The sequence below is a fragment of the Chroicocephalus ridibundus genome, chromosome 2 (genome assembly GCF_963924245.1).
Source record: "Chroicocephalus ridibundus chromosome 2, bChrRid1.1, whole genome shotgun sequence".
NCBI lineage: Eukaryota > Metazoa > Chordata > Aves > Charadriiformes > Laridae > Chroicocephalus > Chroicocephalus ridibundus.
Genome location: NC_086285.1, coordinates 164,781,615 through 164,798,922, shown reverse-complemented (window position 1 = coordinate 164,798,922; position 17,308 = coordinate 164,781,615). Strand labels below are relative to the sequence as shown.

Here is a 17,308-nt window from a genome sequence, read left to right as displayed (position 1 = left end):
AATGCAGAGTGCTCAGCACGTAACTTGTGGGTACTTAACCCTGTTAGCGGGGTCACCAGCTCTCAATTTCAGCAATTACTTAAACTTCCTATACAAGGCACAGGGCAAATGTCTACATTTTTAGTACCTAACTCAAAGTAGCAAATAAATGCATCCTTCCACTAGGATGTAATATCCTGGAACCTCTGTCATTATTAGGTACTTGAGGGTGGGATTTCACAAATGACTTGCATTAACCTGCCTTGTCTGTCCCTCACTCCAGTATTTCCGCAGCCTCCCACATGAAAGCACTTGGAGCTGTGCCGAGAGGTCCATAGAATCATAGAATCGTCTAGGTTGGAAGGGACCTTTCAGACCATCGAGTCCAGCCGTTAACCTAACCCTGCCAAAACCACCGCCATGAGACGATCTGACTGAAAACTAACAACAACTTTCAATCAAATGAAAAATGAACTTGCCAATGAAGGCGGTCTGGGAAATTAGTAATGGAAATGTGCAAACAAACAACAAAATTATAGGCTTAATAGAGACCAGTCATAATTTGCTTATGAAGGAAGCTAATATATAGTAAATAACTACGCTCTAAATATCAGAAAGCAGAAAGTGGAGTTTGTTCAAGGGCATCAGGATCTCAGAATAACTCCTACTACAGCACCTCTGGAAATGCACAGCTCGTCAATAGGCTAAAAATGCTGTAGGAGACCCAAGCTATTCAAACAAGAAAGATTCCCTCCTAAGTGGATCCCACACCAGATTATATTTACATATATGAAGAAGGAACTGAAGATTAGACCAGCCCACATAAGGAGCTGCTCAGATTGCTTTTGCTTTATGTCTAAAGGTACTGCCATCCAATAAACCCAAAAGCGTCAGATTCAGCACCTGAAACGTCTGCTCCACTGAAAACATCCCGTGTTAAACAGAAAGTAACTCATTTTTGCAGGATTTAAATAGCGGCTATGTATCATTGATCTCTTTAGCCAGTAGAGGAAATCTACCTTCAGTGAACTTGCAAGTTCTCTGCATTCCAGGGATTCTTGTTGCAATGATCAGCATGTCGTGCTGTTGATTGCAATGATTAGTGCTGTTGTACTGAAATGGAATATATTTGGCTACAGCATTCCTATTGTGGATACGAAGACAGGTGAATGCATGGCCCAGCTTTTTCTGTTGTGTTTTAGTGGTGAAAGTAGGAACGGGCATTTGTATGAGCCCTAACAGAGGGAGGAGGAACACTCGTAACAGTTCTGATGTAACAGCCCTTAAGCTAAAAATTATTAAAAATGCTGATGCATTGTTAAAAAATAAAATACGAAGACTTAAAATTTAAATGTGACATTCACATAGGCTTAGGCTTTGGTTGGTAAAGATGTTAATTAAATGAGATTTGCCTGCATCCTTGCTTCATGGCTGTCTTGCTGCATCTGTTGAGTGACACTGATAAGGCTGCTCTGTAGGGGCTTGGAATAAATATATGATGAAAACAAATCACTATGTAATAAGAACCGTAAAAAAACCCAGTTTTACTGCTTCCCAAAGCTTTTTGAGGCCTAACTATCCAGTTGGGATTGCCGGCTAATAAAGCTGAATTCCAAGGGGTAAGGTCTAGAAATCTGCAGTGGTATGTGCTTTTCACCTCTGATCCTGTAACTGTCTATACCTTGTACACTCTATTTAACACATCGCTATCCTTTCGGAGCAGAACAGTCTCCATTCTAGATGAATTTTTAGCAAATAGATGGGGGCTTAAAAAAAAAAAAAGTGTACATGCTTCTGTGTATTCTACAATAGTGAGTTAATTCCAGGGTGGTGAGTTACTGGGACTCGGTACAGAAAACCGATGTTCTGGTTTAGGACGATAATAAAATTGTGTTGCTAGCAAGCTGTTATAGGATAGCACAGGAGTGTCTTCGTGATAAACAAAACAAGTAACTTGGGTATGAAACATCCCTGAGGTGGAAATTTTACACTTTAGAGGATGGCAAAGAGCAGTGGCAGAGATTTGGCTGGATATGCTTGTTTGTTACTTACCAGCCAAGAAAGGAGAACATCACCAAGGTGCGGACGAACCGAGGTGACTCTTCCTTTCTTAAAATAGCCTTTTCCCAGCAATAAAGGCTGCTCTTTTTCAATGACCAATAACTGACCATAAGTTATTGATGGTTTGGGGGACTTTGCCTTCTGCCTGCACCCATAGTTCCAGGGCCCTTGCTGTTATCCCACACTTACACATCACAGCATGAGACGTGGCTTCAAAACAAACTAGCATTAAAGTCTGCATAGTGATTGTTCTGTGGTTCTAAAAAACTGCGTTGTATTGTGACGCCATACTAAGGAAGCAAGAACAAATAGGGTAAGTGAAATGGCAAAGTCTACTGACTTGAAAACAACATTTCAAAACATGAAACAATACATAAGTTAAAAACTTCGCCAAGTATAAGACCAGCAGGTAGTAAAGTCATTTGCATGCCCAAAAAGGAGAAAAGATACGACTGCTTGACCGAAAAAAAAAGAAAGGTGAGATTCCCTGAGCCTCTAAATGGGCTTTGTCTTGCCCAGAATCACTTTCATCTTCCATATAGACACCATTATCTCCTAAAAGCAATCACTGTATGACAGTGAGAGGACTTAAAAGTAAATAAGCCGTATCAGGTAGTTACAATAGATAGAGTCCACCTTTATCTCTGTACAGTTCCCTTTCTTTCTTCAGTAGTTCATTATTTTTTTCGTGTTTAAACCATGCAAATGGTCTAAATTGTTCATTGGCCCTGGCAGAATCCTAATTTGGCTATACAATTGCCCATATCTCCTGGTTTTAGCAATTAGCCACACTAATGAACTTCAGGTTGTTGATCATCATTAACGGGGTAGAAAGGCTCTACAGAGGGATCTGGACAGGCTGGATCGATCGATGGGCCAAGGCCAATGGTCTGAGGTTCAACAAGGCCAAGTGCCGGGTCCTGCACTTGGGTCACAACAACCCCATGGACGCTACGGGCCTGGGGCAGAGTGGCTGGAGAGCTGCTGGGCAGAAAAGGACCTGGGGGTGTTGGTCGACAGCCGGCTGAATATGAGCCAGCAGTGTGCCCAGGGGGCCAAGAAGGCCAACAGCATCCTGGCCTGCGTCAGGAACAGTGTGGCCAGCAGGACTAGGGCAGTGATCGTCCGCCTGTACTCAGCACTGGTGAGGCCCCACCTCGAGTGCTGTGTCCAGTTTTGGGCCCCTCACTACAAGAAAGACACTGAGGTGCTGGAGCGGGTCCAGAGAAGGGCAACAGAGATGGTGAGGGGTCTGGAGAACAAGTCTTGTGAGGAGTGTCTGAGGGAGCTGGGGGTGTTCAGCCTGGAGAAAAGGAGGCTGAGGGGAGACCTTCTCGCTCTCTACAACCACCTGAAAGGAGGGTGTAGAGAGGTGGGGGTCGGTCTCTTCTCCCACGTAACAGGCGATAGGACAAGAGGAAATGGCCTCAAGTTGCACCAGGGGAGGTTTAGATTGGATAGTAGGAAAAACTTCTTCACCAAAAGGGTTGTCAAGCATTGGAACAGGCTGCCCAGGGAAGTGGTTGAGTGTCCATCCCTGGAGGTATTTAAAAGATGTGTAGACGTGGCGCTGAGGGCCACGGTTTAGTGGTGCAGTTGGCAGTGTTAGGTTAACAGTTGGCCTCAATAATCTTAAGGGTCTTTTCAAACTAAATGAGGCTATGATTCATGCCAACACCTTCAGCTTTGGGTGCCTTTGGGCAATGGGTTAAAGTCTTTCCGACTCTCAAGGGAGGGAAGGTGTTGGTAGATAATCGGCTTGCCCTGATCTGTTTGAGTTATGTGCTGTTAACCAGAGCAGTCACCCCCTCATGCAAATGTTTTCCACTGTTTTTTGGAGTTGCTCCTACTGTGCCCTGTTGAGTCTGGTGAGGTTTTTGGTTTTTTTTTTAGATTTGACAAAGCAGCTATAGACCATTAAGCTGTTTTCTCCACGTTTGTTTATGAACAGCCTCCGGTACAGTATTTGCTTCCCTTATCCTCTTTTTGGAAACTACTTTTCTCCCTAGCTGGGTTTTTGTTTTTGATAACTAGGTTTTTACACAGAGAACAAAACTCTGTCACTACTTAAAACTGTAATAATCGGCATACCTAACATACCCCCAATAGGTGGTGCTGCATCGTTTGCATAAGTGTTTACTTGTATTGTTGGCCTTGACCACCTAGAAAAGTTCAGTCTTTCTTGAGTGAACTGAAGTTAGTAATCTAATAATAATAAATATTTTGGGTTGGTTTGTGTTGTTTGGGGTTTTTTTTTAATAAGTAAGTATTGCAATTAATTTGGCAAAAGAAATCAAGTATGGTTTTGTAGCTTAGCAATTAGGACAGTCATCTAGTTGAGGAGAGAAAAAAAATAATCAGGTTTTGGTCCCTCTAGCATGGATTAATTGTGATTAAATCGGTAATTGTAAAATAAGAAACAGTCCCCGGGGAGGAGACCAGACCCCTCAAAGTCTTTGTAACCATGTGAACACATGAGATCACAGAGTTGTGGTCGTCTTCTCTCTTGTCCTGATCTCACTCATTTTATATTCTTATGCAAAGCAGAACAGAGACTATGTGAGAAGTCTAATGCACGCACTCCAGGTTAACATCTTAAAAGTTAGGCCAGTTGAGAGCTGGAAAATATAAGCTTAAATCCCCACAGATTCAAGAATAAAATTTACATCTTTCTGCTCCGAGTAAAATTTTTTGCCACTGTGTCATTGTTACCAAAGACTAAAAGACATTTACAAACTGTGGGTTTTTTTAAAATTAATTTAGTTTACAAAGGGAAGGATTGTTACCTAGCAAGATCAATGTATGTTTTCTCATCAAAAGAAAAGCCGTATCATTTGTCATTAGCCTATTTGTATACAAAATATTTTCCCCAGATTGCTCCTGCTGATACAAATGATTTTTAAAAGCTGTTACTAAATACCATCTTTACTTCCAAAATTATTAGAAAATGATCAGTTTTTCAAAACTAATAATTACTTCCTTGAGAGATATCAGTTCTGGGAAATGTCATCTTGAAATCCAGCAGTTACAGTAGGTATTATGTTGAACAGTCACTCAGTTTTTTTCTTTAGAGAAACCTGATTTAAAGTGTTTAAGCAGTTCTTCTTATACTACTGTATAATCATTGATATAGGATATAAAAAGCATGCAAAAAAGAATGGGTTTATAGAGCTTTCGAAACACTCTTTCAAAGCAAACCTTTTCAAAAACTGAGGTCTTTTTTGGGGTGAAATTGCCCGGTGAGACATAATTAGGTTTCGCTGTGCTCCAAAACGTCAATTGTCAGTGACAAAAAGCATTAGAAATAAAGCGAGTGACACGGCACAAAATGAGCGTGCGTCCTCTTACTTCAAGAACAGAGGTAGAAGAGAGCTGTGACTCTCCTTTCCTCAGTAACACAGAAATGCTGCTGCAAGTGTGCAGCAGCATGAAAACAGCCTGCAGGAACAGCAGGACTTCTACACGAGAAAACAGTGCCGAAATAAAACTATTTAACTCTATTATTTAACTGATTGTGCAAGTCTGCAGGCATGTATACACAGCGATAAGCCCTTTTGCTTAGGAAGTGCTAAATCCACAAAAATCAGCTTCAAATCAATACGAGTATATTGCACTCTACGGTGTTCCAGGTATTAATTGCTGGTTTCGGGATTTCTGTTTTCCAGGGAATTTCTGAAATCAATTGCAGAGAATCCTGTGGAGCCCAAGAGAAGTGTGGGATACGTGTTCATTGTGTTGTGAAACCTCCCCTTAGATTTCACCTATCTCCTGTTGCTTGTTAGCTTGCTATTTTCAAACTGCTAGCAGAGTACCATAATCTACTTCTTTTTTTTTCTTTTCCAATTGTGTGAGGTATCTGATGAAGTTCCATGTCGGTACATCCCTTCAGCATGTAAGCTCCACTGGCTGCTGCTTTCAGGGCAGGATTTCACAAGCAGAATGATGTGGAAAGGTGAGACAGAATTTTCTGTGGTTATGTGTCCAACACTCAGTGAATTTGGGTTTTTTGTCCATCTATAGGAACCACTTTCCTGGAAGTCTGTATTGGGCTCACTCCACGTGTCTATGAATGCGATCTGATGGAGGTTAGCTGCAGTGCTGCTCGTCAGGGTGACCAAATTAGTCAGGTGGACTTTTCTAGAAACCCATCGGTGTATTTTTATGCTGTCTTGTACTTAAATGCAGAAGCTCTAACAGGCACAGCGGTATGTGTAATGTTAGAGGGAGTTACCTTCCTGATCAGATTGAAGAGATTGATTTAAATATAGAATAAAAAAAAAAAGCTGATAACAGGGAGTGCATGGTTTTCCCCATCACCTCAGCATTTAATACTATCTAATAGAGCAGAAAGGCCAAAGTTGCTTCAGATAACTCTCTTTAGTTATCTTAGGCTCTTAGTTTGGGGGATTTCTACCACCCCCTCATCCCCCCTCCCGCCTCTTTCAGCCTCTAGCAAGGTTATATAGCAGAAACCAGAAATTTTTGGTGGTTGTGCAAAAATATTACCCAACTCTTCAGAGAGGGGAAAGAGCAACCCCTTTGCCAGCTCCCTTGGCAAGTCTATCTTCAAAGTTTATCTATATAATTTTGCTAGACTTACTTGGCTTTACTCTAGAACTAAATTTGACCCATGATTTTGTCCTTTATTTTTTTATAGTTACTGGTAAACCTTTACTTTCCAGCAACTCCAGTGGAAACTCCAGTGGTGACAATGGTTTCAGGAACAGTAGACTTGAAGTGAAAGCTGAGCTGTTAATACCAACCCTTGAATATCTGCAGGTATGACCCAAAGGGAAGAGTAAACATATAGTTGATGTAACTTTGGAATAGTGAGATGCTTCTATATCACTTCAGAGATGAACTGATGAAAGAGGGTATTAATTGGTTTGACGAACCATACGAGCAGTATGTTCACTCTTGTCCCTTGGCAGATAATATTTACTGATGGAATTCAGTGGAATTCAGTTGACTTTGAAGGGGCTTGACTGTTCTGGGATGAGAACAGCGTTATTTTTTTTAAAGGCTTACACATCAAAATGGAGCAGGTGAATGAAAGCGTGGATCATAGCTCCTATAGCGTAATTCTGTAGGTAACACTTTCTGGTGGAAACAAGCATCAGTAACTTGCTCTTTGCCTCCTCAGCAGGTTTAAGATTTTTTTTCACACTTTCTCTTTCTGAAAGGAAGAGGTACCAATGAGGTGACTGCAAAACAATGACAGTTCCATATCATGACGAATATGTCCTGGGCCTCAGTGCATCAGATTGACCAATACCATGCCTCTTTCACATTATTGCTTGTTGGTATTCCCCGGTACTAAACTTGACATACGTAGGGCCAGAGATTATCTGGTTGTACAAGACAGTAAGGTACCACACCACATCTGGGTTTCGTAGATACAACAAAAAGTGGATGTGCTGTGGAGTGAGATCCACGAGGTGACTGATCTGAGGTTTTCACAGCAGCGTTGCCTTTTGACTCATAGGGCGTTGGGGAGGAAGAAAAGAAATTAAACAATCAAATCCAATTTTCAAGTAAACATGGCATTCAAGATCAAGCAGTATGTGCAATATTGATGCCGTTCCAGCATCCCTTTTAAACATGCATAACCAGGCAGACTGCCTTGAAGGAGAGGTAGGGGAGAGCTTAGTGTTTTCCAAGATCTCACTGAAAGATGGAACAAGTCTCTAGCAGTCCTGGCTGCAGCATACACATATACAATCACAGAATTGCCTAGGTTGGAAGGGACCTTTCAGATCATCCATCCCAGCCATCAAGCTAACTCTGACAAAAACCATCACTAAACCACATCTCTAAGCATTACGTCTACCTGTCTACCTTGAGGTACCTCCAGGTATGGTGCCTCAACCACTTCCCCGGGCAGCCTGTTCCAATGCTTGACAACCCTTTCAGTGTAAAAATTTTTCTTAATACCCAGTCTAAACCTCCCCTGGTGCAACTTGAGGTCGTTTCCTCTTGTCCTATCACTTGGGAGAAGAGACCAACCCCCACCTCTCTACACCCTTCTTTCACGTAGCTGTAGAGAGCGAGAAGGTCTCCCCTCAGCCTCCTCTTCTCCAGGCTGAACACCCCCAGCTCCCTCAGACACTCTTCACAAGACTTGTTCTCCAGACCCCTCACCATCTCCGTTGCCCTTCTCTGGACCTGCGCCAGCACCTCAGTGTCTTTCTTGTAGCGAGGGGCCCAAAACTGTTGAGGTTGCTCCTGCCTAAGGCAGAGGCTTGGTAAAAACGTACCAACGTTCATGGTGGTGGCTGACCCCAGGGCCTAGAAAGGCACCTGGCACACACGGTCGGTGTCTGGTTGACCACGCTGCCGGGCTGTAAGAAGAGCAAAGCACAAGGAGGGCAGGGCTGGGGCAGAGCCGCTCGGATCCAGCAGATGAGATTCGTGCGGGGGAGCAGAAGGAGGCGGCAGAGCCGTGCTGGGCTCCAACAGCGGAGGGTAGGCTGCTGGTGCTGGGCTCGGCCCGTGCCCACCGCCCGGCCGGCGAGCGGGGCCCCTCAGGCGGCGGCGGGCAGGAGGAGGCGGCGGCGGCGGGCGGAGCGCCCCTTCCCCGTGACCCCGCGGCTCCTCCCTTCTCCCCACCCACCGCCCCGCTCCTCAGTGCCGCCGAGTAACCTGGTTTCCCGGCGTCGGCCCGGCCCTCCTCCCTCTTTTCTTTTCTTTTCCCCCCCCCCTCCTCCTTTCCCCTTTTCTTTTCCTTCCCCCTCCCCTCCCCTCCCCTCCCCTTCCTCCTCCTTCCCCCCACAGCGTAGCCGGGGCTCGGGCTCCCTCCCCTTTCCTCCCCTGGAGCTGCCGCCGCGGTAGGGACCGGGAGAGAGGCGCCGCCTCCTCCGCCGCACACGGAGACATGTACCCGGGAGCCACCTCCGCCGGACCCGGTGAGGCTTCGGCCGGTTTTTCCATCCTCCGGGCGGGGGGGGCCGCCCGCCGGAACGAGTTTCTCTTCCTCCCTCGGGGCGGCGGGGTTGGAGCTCGGTGGCCCTGTGTGTGCGTGTGTCTGTGAGCAGGGGATGCCTGTGAGAGGGTGTCTGTGAGGGGGGTGACCGTTGGCGCACGCGGCGGTCTGTCAGGGCGGGAGGCGGCACGATACCCCCCCCGCCCCCCCACGTCCTCCCGCTCCGGCCTGGGCCTGGCTGGAGCCGCCGGCCGCCCTCACGGGGGAAGGAGGGGTCAGGCTGCCGCCGCCACTTCGGCGAGCCAGCCTGCGTGTCCGGAGGCCCCTTTGAGGGGAGGGTCGCCTTCCCCTGCCCTCCTCTCCCCTCCCTCTGCCGCCGGCGGGGGGCTGGCCCCGGCCTGAGGGAACGGTGGCGGGGGGAAGCCCTGAGGCGGCGGAGGGGGGCTGAGGCGAGGGGGCTGCACCCCTCTGCCGGGCGAGGGGTTCCCCTCGCGGCTGCGGTGGCTGCTGGGGGTGGTGGGAGATGGCGGAGATTCCCCCCCCACACCCAAACAGACGCACTCCCCGGCCCGACCTCGTCCCCTCGGCTGTGCGCTACGTGCCGCCTTCCCCAGGCCGACGCTCGGCTGTTCCTGCCAGCTCGGCCTCCTGCTGGCAGCGCGGCACGGACCGGGGTCTCCATTTCCTCCCGCCCAGATCCTCGCAGCCGCCGCATCCTCCCGGGATACCGGCGGTTCAGGCCGCTCTGGCCGGGCTTTGCTCGCGGCGGGTTCGCCGACGGCTGTGTCGAGTTAGTTTGTGTTGTTTAGCGGGAGAGAAACCGTATCCACGCGTCGGGTAGGGCTGGAAGAGGTTATCGGTTTAGTTAGGTGTCTTCAGTCGCCGTGGTGGAATGAAATCTGGGCGCAAAGGAACGATGAATGTGGAGAGAAGAAAGGTTACCGTCTCGCTCAGGGACTTTTAATATTATTTAGGGGAAGGATACACGGGTGCTGTGGAAGTTTGTGCAGTTAACACAACGGTGTTTTTTTTTTTTTCTTTTCAGTGATAGGCTGTTTCTGTGGTGAGGATTCTTTTCTAATCTAGAAACTATGGGTGACTGGTACCTACTTTCCGTATAGAAAAGTTTCAAAATAAATGGAACTTTATTTTATGTTACTTTTCTCAACAGTTTTGCATAAAATCTTTTGCCTTAGAGGGATAATCTAGCAAAGAGTAGTGTAGTGAAACGTGGGACCTGTAGCTGAGATGTCTTTTACTGTAACTTTAATGAATGCTTCTACTGTAAGAGCATTTACATCTTAGGATCCAGAGTTAGGTGCTGGCTTCTTTTCTTTGATTTGATTCTCTTGAAGGCACAAGAATCAAGACAGACAGTCTGGATGATTGTTTTCCTCTTAAAGTACAGCTCTTGTTTTTACTTTCTTGCTTTTCTTTCTACAGTGCACGAAGGCTTTTACTAGGCACAACAGGAAGATAGGTCTCTGTAGCTGTGTGAATCCAGACTGATGTTCAAGATTTTGGTTTCATGTATAACATCATTTGCAGATTTCAGTACCAGTAACTGTGTATAACTATTGATTTAATCATTTGCTGGCTTTTAGTGTCAGGTTCTCATGCTCAGGTACAGGTATGCTTTCAGTTTACGGCTATTCATGGTGCTCAGATTGTACTGTTGTTGCTAAGGCTGTTATGTTCACCTCCTATTGATGCATCTTTTCCAAAGCTATACGTAAGGAGCTAAATCCTTGAAAATATTGCCAATCTATGGGCTGAGAGTAGTTTTACACATAAGAGTGTCTCTACCTTCCTTTCTGTGCTCCCTGTCTGATCCTACCACACTCCCTTTCGCTTGGAATGATCTTACTTCCATAGCACCAGCGTTGGTGGCTGCTGTTTAGCATCAAGAACCCACGTTCAGTGTGTAAGGGTATTTTTTCCGTACTGGAAAAACCTCCTCTTCACTTCGTGGTCTTGATAAAACAACCACTATACTTTTACCGAGTCCTAGGTTGCTACAAGTGTCTCAGGCTCCTGCTATTCTGCTCCCTCCAGTCAAGCTCATCTTCTCTCTTGTTTACTTCCTAGTTTATCTCTGTGGCTCAGCCCTTTCCCCGTACGCAGAGCTGGGCAGTGACGGTGTCTGTTCTGGGGTATGAGCTGCAAGTTGTTCTCCACGTTGCGAGGCGCTCCGTTTCCTTCCTGTGAAATCATCCACAGAGAGCCTTAGCAGCCCAGTGGCTTCTAGCAGCCCAAATGGCTTGCTGCTCCACACCAAATCATAAGGCAGGGCATTCGAGTAGAGTCTTTTAGGAGAGTATGGCTGTACTGTGAACCTGTCTGGAAATAGGGACTGTCAGCGGGATGCTTAGTTGTCTTGTGTAAGACTACGTGTGGCTTGCGAGCTGCCAGTGAAAGTCCCCTTCCATACATTAATCTGATACCTATAAAATGAATGTACGCTGAAATCCTGTGCCGAGGAGTGAGCAAGAAGTGTGGTTTACAACCATTCACTGAGCCACAGCTGCCGTGAATGCGCAAGAACTCCAGCCTCTACATGTCTGTCAGCACATCCTTGTCACCGCATAAATGCTCCATTCATATCTCCTGTAACTTAGATCTTGCCGCCGTTTGCTTCTCCGAATGCTGCCGATGCGTACAAGCTACTTTGCTCTTCCAGCTCCCCTCGCCAAACTGGACACCGCAGCCAACCCCATTCCGAGGGTGCCTGTGGTGCTGGCCTCCTGCCAGCGTAATCGCTCAATTTGCCACAGGGTTTGCTATTTTAATCTTAATTCTTTTTCTGGAAACAGTATAAAGCAAGTTAGGAGGCCATATCTGACTAATTTCAAAAAATTGCTGCTGAATGTGGAAACTTTGTTCAAACATGCTGTTACATTGGGAGTAAGAGGGTTTTTTTATACTAGAGGAGGACATCCCGAAATCACTGTTTTTGTGGTTAGGAAACCTATGATCCCTGTTCCTTTTTCCCAAATACTGTTTGAGTTCTTCACTTCTTGTTGAATTTGCTGAAACACTGCACCCATATAGTTTTTCCTTGCCTTCAAGAAACGGTGAAAAGTAAAAAAAAAAAAACAAAACTGAAAAAATAAGAGATACGTTTTTGGTTTTTTTTTTTTAAGAAAAAGATGTTTGATACTGCTATGTTTTGGAAGATGTTTCTAGAAGGACAGAAAAATGTCAAAGCAGCATAATAAAATTACTGTAATTTGGTTTAAAGAATTGATTAAAACTTGCCTAAACTTCTGTAACTTGCACTACTTGGTATTCATATGTTTATAAATTCTGAACTTCGCATACTATAGATTGTCTTTTTATTCTTTGAAAGGATATTTGATTTTTGCTTGCTACTCAAGGTCTTAATTTATTGCTGAAGCGCTCTGAAAAAGAGTGTGTTTGTGAAGGGAGTTATGACTTTGCATGTAAAATATAAACTTCTTTTCCTTGCACAAGAAACAACTTTGAACTATCAAACTAGTGAAACAAAGGTTATTTTCTCACTTGGCATTTAGTTTTAAGTTAACTCTTTAAAATTGTTAATAGACTCTTGAAACTTCTAAGTCTTTCTTGTTTTTCAGTGTGTGTACTTCTTTTTAACTCCCGTATATTTTCTTGAAGATATGTGATGGCTGGGTGTTGATTTTCTTTAGGACTCTTTAGTCTTAAAGTGTGGTGCAGGGAAGGTTGTGCTTGTGCCTTTCTTATGGTGTCAGAAATGGCAACATCTTCATATCATGGAATTTAACTCCACCAGCGTCCTCTTAGCTCGTGCTCCAGTAACAGCAAGAACTCCCTTGTACCTTCTCTCAAGGGTCTGCCCTTTTCTTAGAAAGGCTTTTTGTGTTTTGGGGGTGGATCTGGACCTGCTCTTACTGTGCTAGCTCTGCTGGTATTAGAGTTGCCCAGTTTCTTTGGCTTAATTTTAGGCAGTAAATTATGTTGAAATTCATTGTAAGCTGCCACACATAGAAGAGGAAATGGGAACTTAATGCACAGCTTCAGCTCTCTTCCTTTTTGTGTGAGAATTTTTCCTTAAATTTAGATTGCATTTGAGAATGTTACAAACTACAAAATGCAGTGTAACTTTTTCAAGCGTATTTTTGTCATGGCCAATACATTTCCCTAAAGAAGATGACGGCTGCATATTACTGTGTTGCTTCAGCTGGCTGTGTAGTCTTAAGGTGGCTTAAAGATGAGTTAGTCATTTGATGAAAAGATAATTGATGTTGTCATACATGTGAACCAAAACTTTCTCCTTTCTTTAGTGAACTGGAGTATACTATTTGCTATATGAAAAGTGAAACATGTTTTTCAGCAGGGATTACTTTGCTGAAACTGCAGTTACATGGGATTTTGTACACTGATTTTTACTTTGTCTTGATATTTTTCATGTTTGCAGAATCATCGTGTACTCATACGTGCTTAGTGGTGTGTTGTAATGTATATTGAAAGAGTACAGAGGAACAGCCAAACTTTCCTGACTTCCAGGAAAGTACCGCTTTCATAATTTGTATACCCTCTCGCACTGCTGTTACCACTAGTCTTCCTCTGTTTCACAGACAGGTGGGAAAGGGAGTTAAATGTTTCAACTCTATAAAAGAAAATATGCCTTAAGTTATCATATGATGGTCTGTTCTTCTACCTACTTTGAACAGTATAGGAAGGAAGGATTTTTCCATTTCAGAAAGCAGCCCTTCTAAATACTGTTGGCCTTCCAGAAATTGCAGGAATCAAGTCAATGAACGCAGTAAACTTCTAACTGCTCAATGGACTTTGCAAACATAGGCAGTTATAACTAATTAGGAACTTTAGATGCCTAATGGAAGTCTTGTTCATGTTGGCTAAGCATGTGCTGACAATAGCTTTACAAACTTGTAAGACTCATGAAAATTTCGTTGTGTATTGCCTCCCTTATTTCAAGTTTTGGCGGAATACGTGGTCATAATTTTAGTGACGGAATTTCTAATACTCAGACTACCAGAAAATATTACTAAATTTGAAAATTAAGAAAGTCAACCTCCAATATTTTTGGTAAGTTATGAATTAGAAAAAAAAAAATAGCTGGTGGAAAATATTACAGAGTTTTAACTGTAGTGGCTGTGGGTCGGGATCTGTTCCACGCATTGTCCAATTAATTTGCTTTAGTATCGTGCATCCTTTCTGATGTGCACACAAAGCAGCCCACTAGAATGTAAAGTATCTCTTACCCTATTGACTAGGGAAGTGCAGCACTTTCCAACTCGGTGCAAGGGGTTTTTTTTGTGTTTTCTTTTGCCATTTATTGTAATACCCCAATTTGAATTTAAATGTTTCCTTATACTCTTTATGCTATCAAAATTGCGAAAAGTAAAAGGCAGACCTGAATGGCGTCATCCCCAGATAGATTGGACTTGTGTAGTGTATCTCATGTCTTACAGGAGAGTTGTCATTTGTTACTACACAGCTCTCTTTAGTAGCCATTTCTAAGAAGTAGTGCTTCAAAGAGACTTTTTAGTACTGTCCAGGAAGTGCTTGTTTTAATCCTCAGGCTGAGGTGATGCCCGTGTTTTTGTATACTTGCGACTGTTTCAGTAGGTGGTGTCTTTCAGTGTGTTTAGCGAGCACCATAGGTTAGTGCAATTCATTTTTAACTTCTCCATTTTAATTTGTTTTGCTTTTACTATTCTCTTTTCAGAGTAAACTTAGTGCTTTTAAATAAAAAGTTGTAGTATGAGTGTTATTTCGTCTGTTTCTGTAGTCTCCCTTTGCATTAAGGAAAAATATTTCTCCTAAATATCTTTCTTTATAGCTTTGCCGCAGCTGCGAAGCCATGTGGTACCTGATCCCCAGGCTTTCTAGAAAGATAAGTTTTGGGGTTTTTTTTAAAAACTATGTGACCTACAAAACCGGACACAGCCAAGATAGAAGCTGGGATGGTACTATGATAGAAGGTGGGAAAGTACTGTTGATAATGACATAATCAAGTCAGTCCGAAGCTTGCTTTGATGTTTTTCTTTTCTGCTGCCATCGGTGTTGTCTTTTGAATTCAGTTCTGATTGAGCTGTCCACAGTGCTGCCAAATTCTGTTTCTATTTGGGTTGTGAAATAGATTTTTTTTTTTTTTTAATCACAGATGTGTCCAGAGTAGTTCACTCTCTCCTACTATAATTTGTTTATCCTCTTCTGTTTTTTTGCCAGTGCTGCTGAGTTGTGTTTTGGTTTTGCTGTAGGTTTTAGTCTCCCTTCAAACTTCATCAAACAGGCAACTGAAAAATAAAACTCTGTGTTGCTGAAAGTAGATTTAAAAACTGTCCATGCATCAGCCTGTAGTTTTACATTCATCTGAAACCAGCCTAATCTATCCCTGCTGCAAAAGAAACGGTCGTGCAGGCGTTAGTGTGGGAGGCTGCATTGTGCACTCTTGGGCGGACTGATCCAAACTAAAACTAAGTCCCTCTCATTCCTTGCCTTTCTCTCCTCTCCTAGTTAGTTTTAACTGCTTTCCTTCTCTGCAGGAACACTCATAACGCACAGGGCAGACTGAACAGCTGCGTGAAGGCAGGGCTGCTCTTTCGGTGCTCATTCTGTCTTATACCAGCTCAAGTTGTATGTGAGCTTATTACGGCCTGAAGTGAAGGTGTTAAGGCCTGGGTGCCAGTGTTAATATATGCCACAGTAGCTCCGCAGTTGTGAAAGTCTCTGTCTCTGAGAGAAGTGTTAAAATATTTAACTTTTCAGAGATACAGGATAACTACATACATCTGCACTGTTTTGGGCCCCGCATGTCTTCCCTAACAGATCTTCTGGCAACGAGCTCATTGCATTCCCTTGTACAAATTGCTTTATAATTGGAACGTGGAGAAAATGCTTAATGTTAGCTTTCACCTGTGTGAAGAGTTAAATCACATAACCCATAATTCCATAAAATATGTGTAAGTCTGAAGGATAACTGATCTCAGCATGTCATCTTGGGGACCTTGGAAATACACTTTTGAAACTATGTTGGTGTTACAGCACGGATTTGCGTATAGGGAAGCAAATTGATGATTTTGTATATAGTCTAGAAAAAAAAAAAAAGCAACTCTTTTTTGGCCAGACGAGGAGCTGACTTGGCAGGCGGTGTTAGATACTGTGGGTGGCTCTGTTTGAGCTGCTAATGTCACAGATTGGAGCTTTAGAACTTTTTGTCTCACTGGTGCTTTTTTTTTTTGTATTCTTAGTTCAGTCATGAAATTTATATTAGAGCTTATTAATGTGAGAAAATAATAAAATTTAAATTTTAATTTAGTAGTAGGAAGTGTGTGGATCTGCTAATTTAGATTTATTTTAAATAAGCCAATTTTAGAAGAGTTCCCAAGAGGGGAGGTTTCACTGGCTTAGCTAGATCAATCTAAAAATTGTTTGAAGTTAAACTTGTCATGTAGATGAATAATGCTTTAAAACATAATTATTACTACGGCCTCGTTATATACCTTCTGAAACTTGTTTAGCAAGTGTTTACTGTTAAAGGACAGGCATCTATTCATACAGAGGGTAAATTCCTATCTAAATGTTGCTGTGTTCTTGGCTTCACTTATCCTTAGATAATGAACTTATTTCATTGTCCTTTCATAGGACTTGTGGTTTGCAGTGAATGCTCCCTTTCTACTGTTTTGTTGGGTTTTTTTTTTTTATTGGTCCCTCTGTTGGTTGTGCTCTCTTCCCCCATCATACTCCTCCATCGTTTCCGAAATCTTCGTTTGCTTCCACATGGAGGACAAGACTTTGGGAGAGCAGGGGTTTCCTTGTTTGTGCTTTTTAACTGCCGGTGAAATGTAAGGTTTGTCAAACATTAGAATTTGTCAACCTCAGCTCTTCGAACTTGAATATTTCTGTTGAGAAAGTTAATGAGAGACATAGGTTTAAAAAGAAAACCCAAAAAACCACCAACCCTTCTAACCACAAACAAAACAAAAATAAAGTAGAGAAGAAACCCCAGTTCATGTAGAAATGACAATACAGAAGAATGAATGTCTTGGTAAACCGGTATGTTTCTTTTTAGGAAGAGCTTCAGCGTTTAATGAAGCAATGCTTAGGAATAGTTCGTATGGATTCAGAATATTTGCATAAGGGTGTGTTCTTTAAAAAGTGAGAGCTTCATTCAGAAGGAGGAAACTTCCCACCGGGGCAAGGAAGTGGAGCTTTATTGTTTGGGTCTCGTTATGTGATTAGAATACAGTAGCGATTATTTTTTTTCTAATTGTTTCTGACTTTCAAATCCCCTTTAATGTAAAATTTCAGTGGAGGTATAGGCCACTCTGTAGGAAACTTGTATGGGCCTTTTTTTTTTTTTTTTAATTTACCTTT

The 17,308-nt window shown here is 43.3% G+C and overlaps 1 protein-coding gene across 4 annotated transcripts in view; it reads left to right on the top strand.

Moving 5' to 3' along the window:
• The first annotated feature begins 8,467 nt into the window (after window positions 1-8,467).
• The window catches only part of AGO2 (argonaute RISC catalytic component 2), a 58,047-nt gene continuing 49,206 nt past the window's right edge, over window positions 8,468-17,308 (top strand). The window contains exons 1-2 of one of the 4 annotated variants that reach the window (XM_063327592.1): window positions 8,468-8,505; window positions 8,815-8,945. In XM_063327592.1, the coding sequence (XP_063183662.1) occupies window positions 8,915-8,945 (31 nt within the window). In that variant the 5' untranslated portion in view covers window positions 8,468-8,505; window positions 8,815-8,914. Of the gene's footprint in view, window positions 8,506-8,791; window positions 8,946-9,462; window positions 9,753-17,308 lie in introns of those variants that run through there. The other 3 variants (XM_063327595.1, XM_063327593.1, XM_063327594.1) reach the window with 3 other exon arrangements.